Source organism: Bos javanicus, chromosome 3 (genome assembly GCF_032452875.1).
Source record: "Bos javanicus breed banteng chromosome 3, ARS-OSU_banteng_1.0, whole genome shotgun sequence".
Lineage (NCBI taxonomy): Eukaryota > Metazoa > Chordata > Mammalia > Artiodactyla > Bovidae > Bos > Bos javanicus.
The window spans coordinates 110897844-110913928 of record NC_083870.1 but is presented as its reverse complement, the minus strand read 5'-3'; the positions used below and the strand labels follow the sequence as shown (position 1 = coordinate 110913928).

General features: G+C 39.8%; 2 protein-coding genes and 1 pseudogene across 9 annotated transcripts in view; 1 reads left to right on the top strand and 2 right to left on the bottom strand.

Moving 5' to 3' along the window:
- The window catches only part of ZMYM6 (zinc finger MYM-type containing 6), a 45118-nt gene extending 31480 nt beyond the window's left edge, over nucleotides 1–13638 (bottom strand). Inside the window, exons 1-4 of one of the 8 annotated variants that reach the window (XM_061412572.1) lie at nucleotides 13460–13638; nucleotides 12203–12364; nucleotides 2820–2904; nucleotides 1755–2004 (exon numbers count right to left, since the gene is read on the bottom strand). In XM_061412572.1, the coding sequence (XP_061268556.1) occupies nucleotides 1755–2004; nucleotides 2820–2904; nucleotides 12203–12295 (428 nt within the window). In that variant the 5' untranslated portion in view covers nucleotides 12296–12364; nucleotides 13460–13638. The other 7 variants (XM_061412573.1, XM_061412571.1, XM_061412578.1 and 4 more) reach the window with 7 other exon arrangements.
- LOC133244874 (ribonuclease P protein subunit p20-like) lies at nucleotides 2911–10396 on the bottom strand. Its single transcript, XM_061412581.1, has one exon. The coding sequence runs from the start codon at nucleotides 5018–5020 to the stop codon at nucleotides 4589–4591; it is 432 nt and encodes a 143-aa protein (XP_061268565.1). The 5' UTR covers nucleotides 5021–10396; the 3' UTR covers nucleotides 2911–4588.
- Nucleotides 6218–10417, top strand: LOC133245057 (small ribosomal subunit protein eS12-like; annotated as a pseudogene).
- Nucleotides 13639–16085: the final 2447 nt, after the last annotated feature.

Here is a 16085-nt window from a genome sequence, read left to right as displayed (position 1 = left end):
TCAATCTTCGGGTGGAACTAAGATCCCATGTACCATGTGACTTGGTCAAAAAATACAGTAAAATTTAATTAATTTCCTCTTGATATTTGATATATTGAAGCTGAACACCTAAAATCAGAAAACTAAATTTGGTTTTCCCCGTAGTTATGTATGGATGTGAGAGTTGGACCATAAAGAAAGCTGAGCACCAAAGAATTCATGCTTTCGAACTACGGTGCAGGAGAAGACTCTTGAGAGTCCCTTGGACTGCAAGATCAAACCAGTCAATCCTAAAGGAAATCAACCCTGAATATTCATTGGAAGGATCACTGCTGAAGCTAAAGCTCCAATACTTTGGCCACCTGATACAAAGAACCAACTCACTGGAAAAGACCCTGATACTGGGAAAGACTGAGGCAGAAAGAAAAGGGGGCAGCAGAGACTGAAATGGTATGGGATGGTTAGATAGCATCACCAACTCAATGGACACGACCTTGAACAAACTGGGAGACAGAGGAGAATTTATTATTCCAGATCAGTTTCATGAGAATGACACAAAAAAGTTAAAGTAAGGTATTGGGCATTTTGTAATAAAAGTAAATCTGAATATTTAAGTAAAGTATTTTAAAATTTCTCTTTCCTTTTAGTTGGGGATTTCCATTTTAATAGGATCTACTTTTAGATACCTAAGGTCAACACAACCAATCAGATAAAGAAACTATCGTTATGTCTCCAAAGACAAAATAGAGGTCACAAATTATATGTTAACTATACATAATATCAAATTTATTATTTAAAATAATAGGATCCCACTTATTAAGCATTTGCTATGTGCTAGGTCCTGTGCTAACACTTTCTCACTAAAACCTGAGGAAGTAGATATTACTTACTCATGAAGAAACTGAGGCTGAGAAAAGTTAAATATCTAGCCCAAGGTCATACAGCTAGTAAGTGATAGAGCTATTAATATAATCTAAAACCACGCTTGTTTCTTGCTCCACATTAGTGACTACTCCACAACTCACTATATTCCTAGAATTACAGTACCTCACAAATAGGCAAAACATGCCAAATTCTTCAAACTTACTGAGATAAGTTTATGATTATTATTAACTTTATTATTTTTTATTTTTCTGCCCACACCGTGCCTAGCACGCAGGATCTTACCTAGTTCCCCAACCAGGGACCAAACCCATGCCCCCCGCACTGGAAGTGCAGAGTCCTAACCACTGGACCACCAAGTAATTCCCAAGAAAGAAATTTATAGGACTCTGTTGCTACTTCTTCCTCTCTCTGCATCTACGCGTTATTACAAGGCAACAGTGACCTCCAACAAAAGCTCACAAGGACTTCTCAGGAATAAATGCATTACTTTTGTGGCCAATTACCTTCTAAAGAATTAAATAACTTTCAAATACCATTATAAGGGTGATATTATTTCATTCTATACTTCAGTAACTTTCAAGATAACAAATAATTTTAAATGGTTGTCTACAATTACAACAGACATACAATATATGAGTGATCCTGCAATCTCTCAAAGAGTTTCTTTCTTTCTAGTAAAATTTAAATTGAAAGACATAGGAAAACTGGGTTAGGCAATCCTTTTTTACATCAAGTCACTTATTTAACTTTATAAACTTTAGAATTTGCAAATTTCTCAATTAGCTAAAAAATATTTCCAAAGAAATGTGCTAAAGAAATTTATAGTAGTGATAGTATGTTTGAACTAAATACACTAAAAAAATAAAAAGATATAATTAAGAAACTCATACTTTGAGCAGTTTGCACAGGTTTTCTTGGGAGGAGGTAGTAGGCAGACAGACGAAGAATGTCCGATGATGCACCTTGTGGAGCAAAAGAGCTGAGTAGATCCTGTCTTATGAAATGCAGTTTGACCTTTATAAAGCATTTTTTTACAACCAGAGCAAAAAACCTGAAGAGCTACAGCTGGAACTGAAGGAAGTGATACATTTGGGCCAGATGATGCAAGAGAAAGCTGAAAGCCTGGGGTCAACTGTTGGGCTATAAAAACAAAATAAGAAAAAGAAACAAACAGAAAAAAAAAATTTTCATATCAACATGAACATATATACATTCTCTATTTTTTAGGACAAATTCCCTCAGTCTGGAAATCCAATATTGAGACAATGAACCACTCCAGAACAGGTGATTTCCAATTTATTTAACCATGACACACAGAAAGAACCACATTTCACATTACAACCCAGGAGACACATACGCAGATTTGTATGTATGTGAATAGGCATACAAAATTAAATAGCTGAAACAACAGTTTTATGAAATAATATGTTTCCTTACTATATGCATCACACTCTGATATACAGTTGACCCATGAGCAATTCAGGGGCGGGGGTGCCAACCCCATGCAGTCGAAAATCCATGTCCTGCTATGTCTGCCTCAAAACCAAAAGAACAGACAAATGACTCATCCAAGGGCAGGCAGCTGAAACTTTGGATAGAATCAGGACTCAAACTCTAATTCTTTTGATTTCACATATTGCGATTTCCAACTGAACATAAAAATCTCCCCATACTTAATTTACAGATCTATAAAATGAAAATACTGGTACTGTATTTATTGAAAAAAATCACCCAAATAAGTTGACCTGCACCCATTCAAATCCATGTGTTCAAGGATCAACTGTAATCATATTCCACTTTTTACAATTGTGGTCAAGACCAACCAGCCAGTCTGAAAAGCACTGCCTTGTCTAAAGGAAGAAAACAGACTTACACGAGGAGGTACTTTCCATCCATTCTACTAGTCAGAATAGAACAGATACGGATCGTAACTAACTTACAGTTCTGCTTCTTACCAAGAGGACTATCACTGACTGAAAACACAGCACTGATTTTCAGTTCACTTTCCTGAGCTTTGGGCTTTGAAGCATGTATATATTCCTTAAAGAAAAAGAAGAGACAGAGAAACAGTATAGTGTTAGTACCTGAGTAAACCAGAAATTCAAACAAAAAAAATAATCGTCATATTTATCTCTTCTACCTTATAATCCTAGTCACCTTCACAAATACTTCAAAAGTCAAAATTTACGAGTTATTAGGCTGATTTAATCTTTACAAAAAGGATCCTGTAACTGGAGAATCTTTTATGATACTTATATTTACTTACCACATGTAATCTTGAGAGGGAGGGGACATACGTATACCTGTGTTGCTATATGGCAGAAACCAACAGAATATTGTAAGGCAATTATCCTCCAATTAAAAAAATTTTTTTAATTTAATCTTGCTATACACAGATATTTCAATGCTGAGCACTACTTTTTTTTAGGCTGTGTTTATAAGGGAGCAATAAATGAAATTAAATCTGAGTGATTTCGAGTTTGGATCACATTAGTAATTTTATCCAACAGATTTGCAAGCTGTCATATCTGTTAATGGCAGAAAAGATATGTGTTTCAATGCAATCTGCTCATTATATACAAAATCATCACAGCTTAAATCAGATTTATCTTTAATATATTCTTCAAAATGCTTTAAAATAATATATAATCATGGAAAAAAATTTAAATACACGAATCTCCCTTAGAAAAGACTGCCCTTTATTCTGAGATATGAACTATCCTACATTTGGGGGGAGGGAACAGATGTTAAAATAGCCCTACATATTTCAAAATAAAAAGCTTTTTTAAAAATAGTCTTACTTTTTTTGAAACAATGGTGATAATAAGCAGTAACTGTTTTAATCTCCCTGTACTTAGCAAAATAACTGATGTATCAGTTCCCAAAGTTACTCGGGCATTTCTCTGGAATAGTAAATGCCAAAGATTAAAAACCACTGCATTAATTTACCACTTTCCATGGCACCAAACAAGCTACTGCCTATAACGTAAGACCTACTGAACCTTCTCTATGAATGAGAAAAGTGAGCTTTAGAGACGTTCATCAACTTGCACAAGGTCACAAAAATAGCAAGTGCACAAATGGGAATCAAACCTAGGTCTGTTTCAAAACCCATGCTCTCTCCCTCACAAATGTACAAATACAATATAACATAATTACAATAATGAATTCCAACCCTGGCCCCCAAGTGAAGTTTCCCTGGTATAGGCTCTCCCATCTCCTTTCACTCACAGCACTTGTCATAATTCATCACTTCATATTTATTTGGGTGATAATCTGCTTAATGTCTAACATCCCTCTTCCTCCCACACTAGACTGAAAGACCATGTCCACTACAGGCAGGGATCCTATCCGTTTTTCCACTTCTGTACATTCAACACCCAGCACAGTCAACATTACACAACGGAGAAGACTAAGGGCTCTGACAGACAGAAACAAGTGCAATCCTGGTTCTTTTTTTGCAGTGGGGTGGCCAGGCACCGACACAACTTGAAACTTTTTATCGTATAGGACAATGGTTACAGAACACAAAGATTCAGGAAAACCCACTGCTTGGGCCCAACAAAAGACACTATTTGCCTGCTCAGTTCACAGTTCTCTGGGCTGCAAGGGGACAGGCTTTTTCCTACGTGGCTCTAGTAGAAGGTCCATGACAGTAATCGATACAAGAAGAGCCACATCTGAGTCTAGCTGTAGGCGGCTGGGTGGCTAAGGCGGGCCAGCCTCATTTCAATTTCTTGAGGGTGACCCTGAAGACACAGATATGGATGGCTGAGTTGTTGCAGATCTGGAGCAGCGGCTCTCCTGTATCCGTCCCTGGTTCCCACTCATCCACAAGCTCCAAGGCGGAGGTTCTGACAGCCGTGTGCAAAGACCTGAAGCTGCTAGCCTGCAGCTGTAGGGCAATGTGAATGACACGGGTGACAGGCAGGCCCAAGTGGTGGATGAAGATCTCAGTGCAGGCATTCTGAATCCCTGCCCTTCGGCCTAGCAGTTTCTGGCAGCAGGCCAGCTGGACCATAAGGCCAGTCTTCTTGTGGACATAAATGTCACTGGGCCTCCAGGGCAGGCGGTGGGGAAGCCGTTCCCACAGGGTATACTCCACTGGGTCAGGCTCAGCCTTGACAACCCCAATAGGCTCTCGATTTTCAGCCATGCTGTGTGTCTCTCTTCAGTCCACAGTGCCCTCCACATGCTCGTGGCCCACTCCCCTGCCAGGCCACTCAAGCAACTGGCTGGGATACAAGACGCTGTCCACAACCCCCAGCTCCAAGAAAGGGAGAGAAGGAAAGGGTGCGCTGCAGGAATGACAACGCTAGCAATCCCAGTATTTAGGAATAAGTTATTTAATCTTTTTCAGTTCCAATTTCCTTATCTAAAAAGACAGTATTACCTAACTCACTGGAGTGAATTTATGGGACATATGATTTAAAACAAATAAAGTACATAGCATGATGCCTTACAATTAGCCAAAAGTTAAATATGACTCATCAACAAAATGCTAGCTCTTATTATTATTTTCATAATTATAACACTGAATAAATATTTGTTGAATGAGTGAGTCCAAATTCATTCAATTCAAAGTGTGTGTGTGTGCTCAGTCACTCAGTCGTGTCCAACTCTTTGCAACCCCATAGGCTGTAGCCCACCAGGCTCCTCTGTCCACGGAATTTTCCAGGCAAGAATACTGGAGTCTTTTACCACTGAACCACCTGGCAATTCAAAGTGGACATTCTTAAACACTATACTTAAATAACAATATTCATTTACTGGCACTTGTGAAAAAGGAGAAGTTAAAAGTACATATATAGACTGCCTTCAACTTAACCAAAAAGAACACTTAAGACTCAATAAAAGATCGTCTATCATCAACTCAATCTCTTAATATTTTTCTAATATGCCTGCTACATTTCCCTAGTCAGTTTCTCTTACTTGACAAAGTAACTGTTCCACACCTCCATCACTCATAAGTCCAAACCCCATATATTTCTGACTCAGTAATGCTTCTATTTCACCAAGAAAATAGAGGCAGCTAAGTAAGAATTCCCTCAGCATCCTGACTGCCTCCTCCACCATGCCTACACACGGGCTGGCAAACTGTCCTTGAACCTCACAGGAAAAGGCAACCTCCTCAGCCATGGCTGAAACCATGCCTGTTTTCGGAGTCCCTTTCCCTCCCCCTTCTTACAGCACTTCATACTTTCTTTGTATATCCTAAGCCTCTCTCCACCTTGTCAATGAAAGCGGCATGAACTGTAAAGAGGCAAAAAGGTAGTCTATATGGGTTCTTAGAACTGCAATTCAGGGATCACAGATTCTGGAGGAAGCCAGAATAGCGTCCCAGTGGAGGAGAATGCATAGGAGATTTTACGGGGCAAAGAAGGAAGTTCAAGCAGGCTTACACAAGCTGTTGACTAAGAATTTGGATTGGAGGATAAATCTGTTCTGTACATTTGATTGGGTTATCAAGCACACCTCATCTGTTTCTAGAGAAAGGTATGGTTTCCTTAGTCTGGAAATAGTCCAGTTCTTAGCACTGTTCTTTCCTTTCGGCAACTCAGCAACTATTCAGCAATTTTACGTTACAGAGTTCAGCAAGAGTTTGGCATGGGTACCAAATATCATGACCCTCAAGGAGTCTCAGTCATTCCTGCCTTTGTTCCTTTTACAACTTCCATGTTGGTTTCTTCCCTTCAGCTTATAAGGAACCTATTCCATAGGGAACTACTGACCTCTCTTCTCTCTCCCTTTTCAACCAAACTTAACAGAAAAAGTATCCCATTCTTTCTCTACTTCTTCACTTTGATTCCCTCCTGAACACAATGCAATCAAGCTGTTGCTTCAACTGAAAGATAACCAATTATCTCAAATTGCATAATTCAATAAACAATTTTAGGTTTTATCTTTCTTGGTCTCTCAAAAACATCTGACATCACCAATAATTCTATTGGTTGCCTTCTGATTATGTTATTTCAATTCATCATTACTATTTCTTAGTATCCTTCGTTAATCTTATACTCATCCCAAGTAAAAGGTGGGCTCCCCAGGTGGTTCAGTGGTAAAGAATCTGCCTGCCAATGCAGGAGACACAGGTTCAATCGCTAGGTCGGGAAGATCCTCTGGAGAAGGAAATGGCAACCCACTCCAGTATTCTTGCTTGGGAAATCCCACGGACAGAGAAGTTTGGTGGGCTACAGTCCATGGGGTCACAAAAGAGTTGGACTCAACTTAGCAACTAAGCAACAACAAAGTCAATGGTCCCAAATTCAGTGGCATTGGAAACCCTTAAAATCTTGTTAAGACATAGATTTTTGGGTTTCAGCCTCAAAATTTCTTATTCAGCAGGTCTGGAGCATGAACCACCAAGAACATACATTTCTAATAGGTTCCCAGGTAATAACAAGGCTGCTGCTTGGGAGATTACTTGAAGCCATTTTGAAGCATTAAATTAATCCAGTTCCCAGCGCTCTATCCTGAGCTCTACTCTTTTTTCTATTTTTGTTCCCTGAACAATCTCATCCACTTTCATGTCTTCAACAATCACCTATATAGGGTGACCAAATAGAGCAAATAAAAATATAAAACAACCAGTTAATTTTAAATTTCAAATAAACAACAAATAATTTTTTAGTATAAGTCCCAAATACTGCATGCAACATGCATGCTAAGTCACTTCAGTCGTGTCCGACTCTTTGCAACCCTATGGACTATGGCCCACCAGGCTCCTTTGTCCAGGGGGTCTTCCAGGCAAGAATACTGGAGTGGGCTGCCATGCCCTTCTCCAGGGGATCTTCCCAACCCAGGGACCAAACCTACATCTCTTACATCTACCTATATTGGCAAGCAGGTTCTTTACCACTAGCTCCACCAATACTTACATGAAAAAAATATTCATTGTTCATTTGATAGGCAAATGTAACTGAACATTGTTTTTAACTGGCAACACAATACCTACATACAGATAACTCTCTAATCTCTAAATACATGCAGGCGCCTCCGAGGGCAAAATTATCACTTGAATGCCCCCATGAGCCCCTTGAACACAACAGATCTCCAACTACACTCATTCTTTCCCCTTAAATCCTGTTCCTAGCCCCTCAGTAAATAGTATCATCACAAACTGAACTTACTGAAGCCAGAAACCTCTGAGTTTTCCTGGATCCTCCTTGACCCTCATACCTCATATACTATCTTTAAGTCGGATCAATTCTATCTAAATATCTAAAATTTATTCTCTTCTCCCACTTTACTGTTGAAATACCCAACCACTGAATATATCACATTCTCTCACCCCTCAATGATTTGGCACATGCTCTCTTCTCTGTCTGAAGGTTTTAATCAACTGCTGTAACTCAAGCACTACCCGCCCTGTGAAACCTTCCTCTTCTCCCTAGACAGACATAAGGTATCCTTTTCCTATGTTCCCCATGCACCTTACACAATATTTAAAATTATGGTAATTATATCATATTCTGATTCTGTATCTGTACAGATTATCTGCACAGATTCTGTATCTGTACAGAGGGAGCACAAAGCAACAGAAAGAACACGTTTGAAGTCAGTCCAAGCTAAGTTCCTACTCTAACTCTGATGCTTCCATTGAGTTTGGTAAGTTACCTAACCTGTCCTTCCTTCAGTTTCCTCCTTTTTAAAATGGGGTAAGGATACTTCCCTCCTATGTTTGTAGAGTTTAAATGAGAATGGGCAAGACACAATCAGCATACCTTTGGCAGGGCACAGTCACCACAAATAATAACTCTCCCATTTCCATACCTTTACTCCCCCTCATGCCATCAATTCACTTGAGAGCAGCGGCCCTATCTTTTCATCTCTGTAGCGCCTCTGAAAACAAAATAACTCACACAGCTTAGCATCCTGGTTAAGGGTTTGGGCTCTTGAACCAGACCACTTGGGTTCAAATGCTAGCTCATCGATGTACTAGGTTGTGTTACGTTTTATCTGTGTGTCTGTATCCTTGTGTGTGAAATGGGAATAATAACATACTTAACTCACAGGATTTGTGAGTGTCATGTATAAACTGCTTTCAACAGTGTTCAACAAGTGCTATAGGTCATATAAGCAGGAATAAAAGCTCACTGAATCACTGAGTGACAATTCATATAGCTTTAGTATCCAGAGCAGACCCCTGGTACATGAGGAAATAGCCAACTTTTTCAACTTCTTCTCTACTATTTTCCAGTATTCAAATATTTACAATATGCAAACATGAAAAGGAGCACACACTATTTGTTCAATTGGCTTTTCCATCATAGCCGACACTCAATCATGAAAAATCATAGCCCATTCACCTTCAAGCATTACTATAAACCAAAGAGAACTGAAGAAGCCCCCATCCACATAAATTTACATTGCAAGCTGTCAGTGGGATTTTCTTTACCACAATTTTTATATTCAGAAAGAATACTCAATTAATTCATAGTTCAATATTTCTTAAATTTTTCGACTACAGGCAAAGTACAATGAAAGAAATATTGGATCTGGAATCTTAAAAACTGGGTTTGTATGCCAGCTTTGCCATGAGACCTTGATGAAGTCACTTACTCCTTCATGCTGTTTCCTCGTCTGTGAAACACAGGCTCTTTTAATTATTGAGCACATGCAGTCATTGTGCAAGCAACTGAGGTCAAGTAAGACCAGACTCTGAAAACAAAATTCATAAAAATGAAAGCACTACACACAATGTAAAGAATAAAGAGAGAGAGAGTGGCTAATTCTAAGTGACAAGACAGTTAAACCGTATCTTAAAAGAGGAGGAACTTTCTGCCAAGCTACCTAGTTTAGGATACAAAGGCAGAAGAAATGGCATGTGCAAAGGCAAGGAAACAAAAATTAACAGAATATACCTTTTTGTGAAATGCAAACAGTTTGCAGGATCCTAGATTAGAAAAGGCGGGAAGGATGAGTGATGGTAGTGAAGAGGGAAACAAAGGTCTAAATGTGGATAGTTTGGATATAACATGAAAAAGTTTATGTTTTATCCCACATGAGGAGACAAGGTCTTTAAAGAGAACCATGTCATCAAACTTGTAAAGAGTGCCTTAGGGCTCTTTCCCTGCCGCTGTGAGTCACATGGGAGGCAGAGGTTGAGGAGCATTCAAGCTTCGGCTCCACCACTGCCATGGCACCACGGCTGTAACCCACCGCACCTCGGTGGGGGAAGGCATTGCTGCTGGAGGTGTAATGGACATTAAAGCCGCTTTACAAGAGGTGCTCAAGACCACCCTTACCCAGGATGGCCCAGCACAGGGGGTTTCAAAGCTACCAAAGCCTTAGACACGTGCCAAACCCATCTTTTTGTGTTTGCATCTAACTCTGATGAGCTTATCTCAAGTTGGTGAAGGCCCTTGTAATGAATGACAAATCAACCTAATTAAGGACAACGATAACAAAAAAACAGAAGAAAGGGCAGGCCTCTGTAAAACTGACAAGAGAGGGGAAAAAACCCTGTAAAACAGATAGTTGCAGTTGTGTGGTGGTTATGGACTACAGCAGAGAGTCTCAAGCAAAGGATGTCATTGAGGGGTACTTCTAATAGAAGAAATGATTTAATTAAAAACTTGGCTCTTGTTACTCAAAAAAAAAAAAAAAGAGAGAGAGAGAAAGAGTACCATGGTATCACTATACAAGATTTTCATGAATGTGACTGAAGAGATGATGTTTAACAGGAAACTCAATGTTATAAAAGTCCAGATGAGAAATAATGAAGAGAGGAAAAGGAAGAGTGAAAAACTCTTAAAAGGTAGAATCCACAAAACGTGGCAAACAAACGGTTACTTCTGGCAAAGGAAGAAGAATTACTATCTGGAGGGAAAATAAGTGTCATAGATACCACCATTCCCCACCCCACATCCTGCAGACACTCCCTCCGAACCCTTCACAGCACAGCCCTTTAGGAAGGCGTGGAGTTGATGAACAGACAAACTATTTGACATCCTGTCCTGGAATGATACTGCCTTTGAGATAATATGAGAAATAAAATCATTATTATTTATATTTTCAGTATTATTGGTTTGCTTCTGCAATAAAGCCAGTAACTGGAGTATATGGCAAAGGAATTGTCCAAGACAAAAAAACATCACTTTTTGCCAAAACAACTAGCTGGTCTCTCTACATTGACGTCCACAGATTTCTAATCTGGGTCCCTAAAGGGTAGCCATATGATCTTTCCAAACATGTTTATCTTATTCTACCAAGTAATACCCTACAATGGCTTCACAAGGTTCTCATGATAAGACCAACATAAGACCAAAATTTGTAACAAAGTCCTGCATAATCTGGCCTCAAATTACTTACAGTGCCTCATCCTAGAAGCAGGATAGCACAGGCTCTCAAGTCTGATACCTGGATTTGAATTCAGTTTTTGCCATTTAGGAGCTATGATCTGTGGTAAACTCCTTGATCTCTATGTACTTTGGTTTCCTCATCTCAAAAATGGGGCTAATGATAAGGTTGTAAGAGTGGTGCTCATCACTGTCTAAGCACATGTAAGTTTTAACAAGTTACTATTTATAATGTCATGTTATTATGATATACTCTACATATTGATATATCAATACCACTATTAGTATTGTCATTATGATCACCATTATCACCGTCATCACCATTTTCAGTTTTTATGTCCCAGGCCCACTGGTCTTGCAGTTCTTCACAAGAACCATGCATCTTCCCAGATGAGAGCTTTCCTATACACAGATCACTCTGTCTGGAACACTATCCTCCATGCCTTTGCCTAGTCAATTCATTCTGCAAAATCCAGCTTACAAATCCTCCTCCAGCCTGCACCTGCCAATCAGAACTAAGCCAGATCTCCCATTTTAGGCCTTTTTTCCACAGCATTTGACATAGTTTGTAATTATATATATTTACTGAACTGAACTGAACTGAATACATCTGATATACATCTGATATAAACGTGATCAATTACTTGTGTAATGTCCATTTCCTCTACTAACTGGCAAGCTCTATGAGGGAAGAGATTAAACTGACCTTGCTCACTGCTGGATTTCCAAAGCCTAGCATAGAGTAGACCACAAATACTTACAGAATAAAAGAAAACTACTATCAGATACATGAGAATTCTTTGTAAAGGTACCAAATAATGGGAAAAGGGTAATACACATTACTTTCCTCCCACAAAAAGAAAGAGTTATCAAGATCTTTTTTCATTCAAGGAACATAAGAGGTAATTTACCCATCTAATGTGGGGAAAAAATCAATTTGGGTTACAAGTCAGAAACTTAACTAAAAATTTGAATTCAACAGATACAAGAAAAGAAATTTTAAAAAAAATTTTTTTAATTAAAGCTGAAATGCTTACTTGAGCATTGTCAGGTTCTTCTTTAATTTTGTCCAGAAGGGCTTGCTGTGGTGCCAGTGCTTTGCCACATTCACCATCCAAAGGTTCTTTCATCCTAATTTTTTACGTAAAGGGATTTCTCAGTCTAAATAGATTTCTTCTTGGTGGTAGATAGCTGGATTCCTAAAACACAACATAAAGGATTGGTACTCAAGCTTATTCTTGTTTTTTTCCTCCTTCATGTGTATCTGTATCAAAAGCTCTGTGTTGAGCGCAAGATTTTAGGGCTAAGCATTTGAAAAAACAACTCTTCTGAGGCCATGACTATACTCCTTCCTGCCTTCTCCTTCAGTAGCTGCCTTCACATTTTAAAAAAAAGTGTCTTAGAACAATAGTTCCCACTTCCCTGATATCTTAAAGACAAACACTCTTGATTTTTTGTACGTTGAAAGTTACCGTGGGATTGAGACTAGAAGACCAAGACGGGAGAGGAAGTTACCACGCTCTTGGAAGAAAGGACCTAGAAATACAGTTTCTGAGACCATGAGAATTAGTACTTGAAGCATACCTCCAGCTTATATGTCTCAAAGTGGGGCACACCAAGCTCCCCACCCCCACCTCTAACTCAGCCTTCACTGGAGGTCTCCATAGGGACCCCATCTCTGGCCTTAAGACAAGCTCTAAGCTCAAGATGCCACCAAATGAACTGGTATACCCTTAAAGTGGTCCACCTGCACCTTTCAGGGTCTCATGGGGTCCATGCCCAGGAAGGAGCCCCTCTGAGCTCCATTGCCCAATCGTCTTCTCGTAAACAAGATTAGTTATTCAGCAGATTTCCCTTCTCCTAGGAGTCAACATACTAAATTGGACGTAGTACACCTAAAGCAAACGAAAACTCTGCAAAGTTGTCTTGACCCAGTCAAGCCAGGCATGGAAATGGTCAACGCCAGGCTTAAAAGCCAGTGCGAGAGATGAGAACTTATGTGCCCACTTGCCACAGTTCTAACAGTCTATGAGCGCTCATGTCTTATTCGCTCCCCAAATCTCGTCCCCCACCATTAACTCCCACGCCTGTCAGTGGGTACAAACACGGCAACGCTGTATCTGATGGAGGGAACGCGACCCGCATATGCCTGTCAGCCCATCTCTGCGGCGAAACCCCAACGTTTCAGCCACCCAGCCAGACTGCGCTTCTTCCGCCCTGCGCCCGCCTCGTCACGTGGCGCGGCCGCAGCCCCGCCCCATACGGCCCCTCCTGCTGGGGTCGACCGCGCTCACCGTCTGCTGCCCTCGTCGCTCCTGAGAAGCCCTCGTCGCTCCGGGAAGCGGGGACAGAACCTGGGGGCCCCACGCCGGGACAATGATTACTTTCTCTTACTGGAATTCTTCTACACGATGCATCGCAACGCAACAACCATACAACTGCGCGTGCGCAGCCTCGGTTACCGCCCCGCCCCCTTCGCCCTTTCCCATCATGCTCCAGATCTGAGCTGAGCTGATTTCCCAGCATTCTCTCTCCTCATATATGGTTGACTTCTTAAAGAGACAGAGATCCAATAGTGAGAAGCTAGAGGAAGGGATTTGGGGGAAGAATCTAAGGGGCCTAAGATGGTACTGTAAGTGCTCTGCACCATTCTTATTTCCGGAAAGGTGACCTCCTAAGAGAAGTTGAATAAGTAATAACTAATATTTATTAAGCCAAGTGTTTGGTAAACACTTGGTATGACTCTTTCCACTTATTCCTGACTACAACTCCAATGGTACAAATGTTTCTCTGGGAGCTGTAAATGAAGAGATTAATGAATTTGTTCAAAGTCAAGATTTAGTACATTTGCATTCAACATTGTTTTGGAGATGCAGCTATGATTTGTGAGGCTGTCATTTATTCATTTTGACTGCTGTATAATATTCCATTTTATGAATGTGATACAATTTATCTGCTAGTGATGGACATTTGAGTTATTTCCAATTTCTGGCTATTAGAAATAATACTGCTGTGAACATTCTTTCCTCTTGTGACACATATGCTAGGTTTATACATAGCAGTGAAATTGCTTGTTTTGTTTATATGAAAGTTAAGCAAATAGTTTCAAATTTATTATTTAAGATATTTATTTATTTGGTTGCCCTAGGTCTTGGTGGGCTACAGTATGTGGGGTCACAAAGAGTTGAACACATATATTAGTTGTACCACATGGGATCTTCCTTAAGATGTGCAAGATCTTCTAAATGGGACATGAAGCATCTTAAGCTGTGACATTCAAGATCTACTTTCCATTGACCCTGGACACCCTGCATTGGGAGGTCCTCAAACAACTTTAGAAAATGGTGGTTTCGATTTGTACTCCCACCAGCCATTTATAAGAATTTCAGTTGCCCCACATCCCTGCAGATAATTACTACTGTTACTGTTGATGTTCAGTCACCAAGTCATCTCTGACTCTTTGCAACCCCACGGACTGCAACATGCTAGACTTCCCTGTCCCTACTGTACACCTTTTAAATTTTAAACATTCTGGTGGGGTATAGTCGTATCTTACTGTAATTTTAATTTGGATTTCCTAGGTTTCTAATGAGACTGAACCCATTTTCCTGTTTTTTGATATCTGGATAGCCTCTTTTATGAATTGCCTGTTCAAGTGTCTTACTCATTTTTGTATTGGATTGTCTGCTATTTTCTTATGGATATGAGTTCCTTGTTGAATACATGTGTTGCAACTATCTTCTCCCACTCCGTTGCCAGACTTTGCACTTTATTATTGGTGTCCTTTGATGAACATGGGCTTCCCTTGTGCCTCAGCTGGTAAAGAATCCACCTGCAATGTGGGAGACTTGGGTTTGATCCCTGGGTTGGGAAGATCCCCTGGAGAAGGGAAAGGCTACCCACTCCAGTATTCTAGCCTGAAGAATTACATGGACTGTATAGTCCATGGGGTCACAAAGAGTCAGACACAACTAAGCGACTTTCACTTCACTTTGATATATATATATATATATATATAAGACATTTAAGTGTTTCTTGTATCCTGTCAAAAAAATTTTTTCCTACCAAAGGTTCTGATTAATTTATAGAATTATCATTAATTTGCCTTCCTCATTAGATGTACAGTCCATCTCCAGCTGAGTTTTGTGTATGAGTGTAAGATAAGTCAGGTTTCATTTTTTTGATGTGAATATTAAACTGATTAAGTACTATTTTTTAAAGGTCTGTCCTTTCCCCCACTGTTCTTTATCATCACCTTTACATATATAAGTTGTCTATAAATGTGTTAGCTTATTTGAAGACTATGTAATCTATTCTTTTTGTCTTTTTTGTAGAAATACAACTCTGTCTTAATTTCTATAATGACTATATAACAAATCTTGATCTATGTGCTCCGTTATGTCCAACTCTTTGCAGCCCCATGGACTATAGCTCACCAGGCTCCTCTGTCCGTGGAATTTTCTAGGCAAGAATACTGGACTAGGTGGCTATTTCCTACTCCAGGCCATCGTCCCAACCCAGGGATCGAACCCGACTCTCTTGCATCTCCTGCATTGGCAGGCGGATTCTTTACCACTTGAGCCACCTGGGAAGATCCACTGAATGTTGATATCTAGCAGAAAAAGTCCTTCATCCCATTATGTTTTCAAGACTGTCTTGACTCTTCTTGATCCTTTGCATATCTGTATGCATTTTAAAACCAGTTAGGATTTTGTTTAGGATTACACTAAAGCTATAGGCCTGTTTTGGAGAATTGGCATTTGTTATTCACTGTGTTGGATGTGTCCCCAAAAAAGATATGTTGAAGTCCTAACCCTCAGATATGAGCTTATTTGGAAATAGGGTTATTGCAGATATAATTATTTAAGAAGGGGTCATATTGGAGTAGAGTTGGCCCTTAATCCAATATAACTGTTGTCC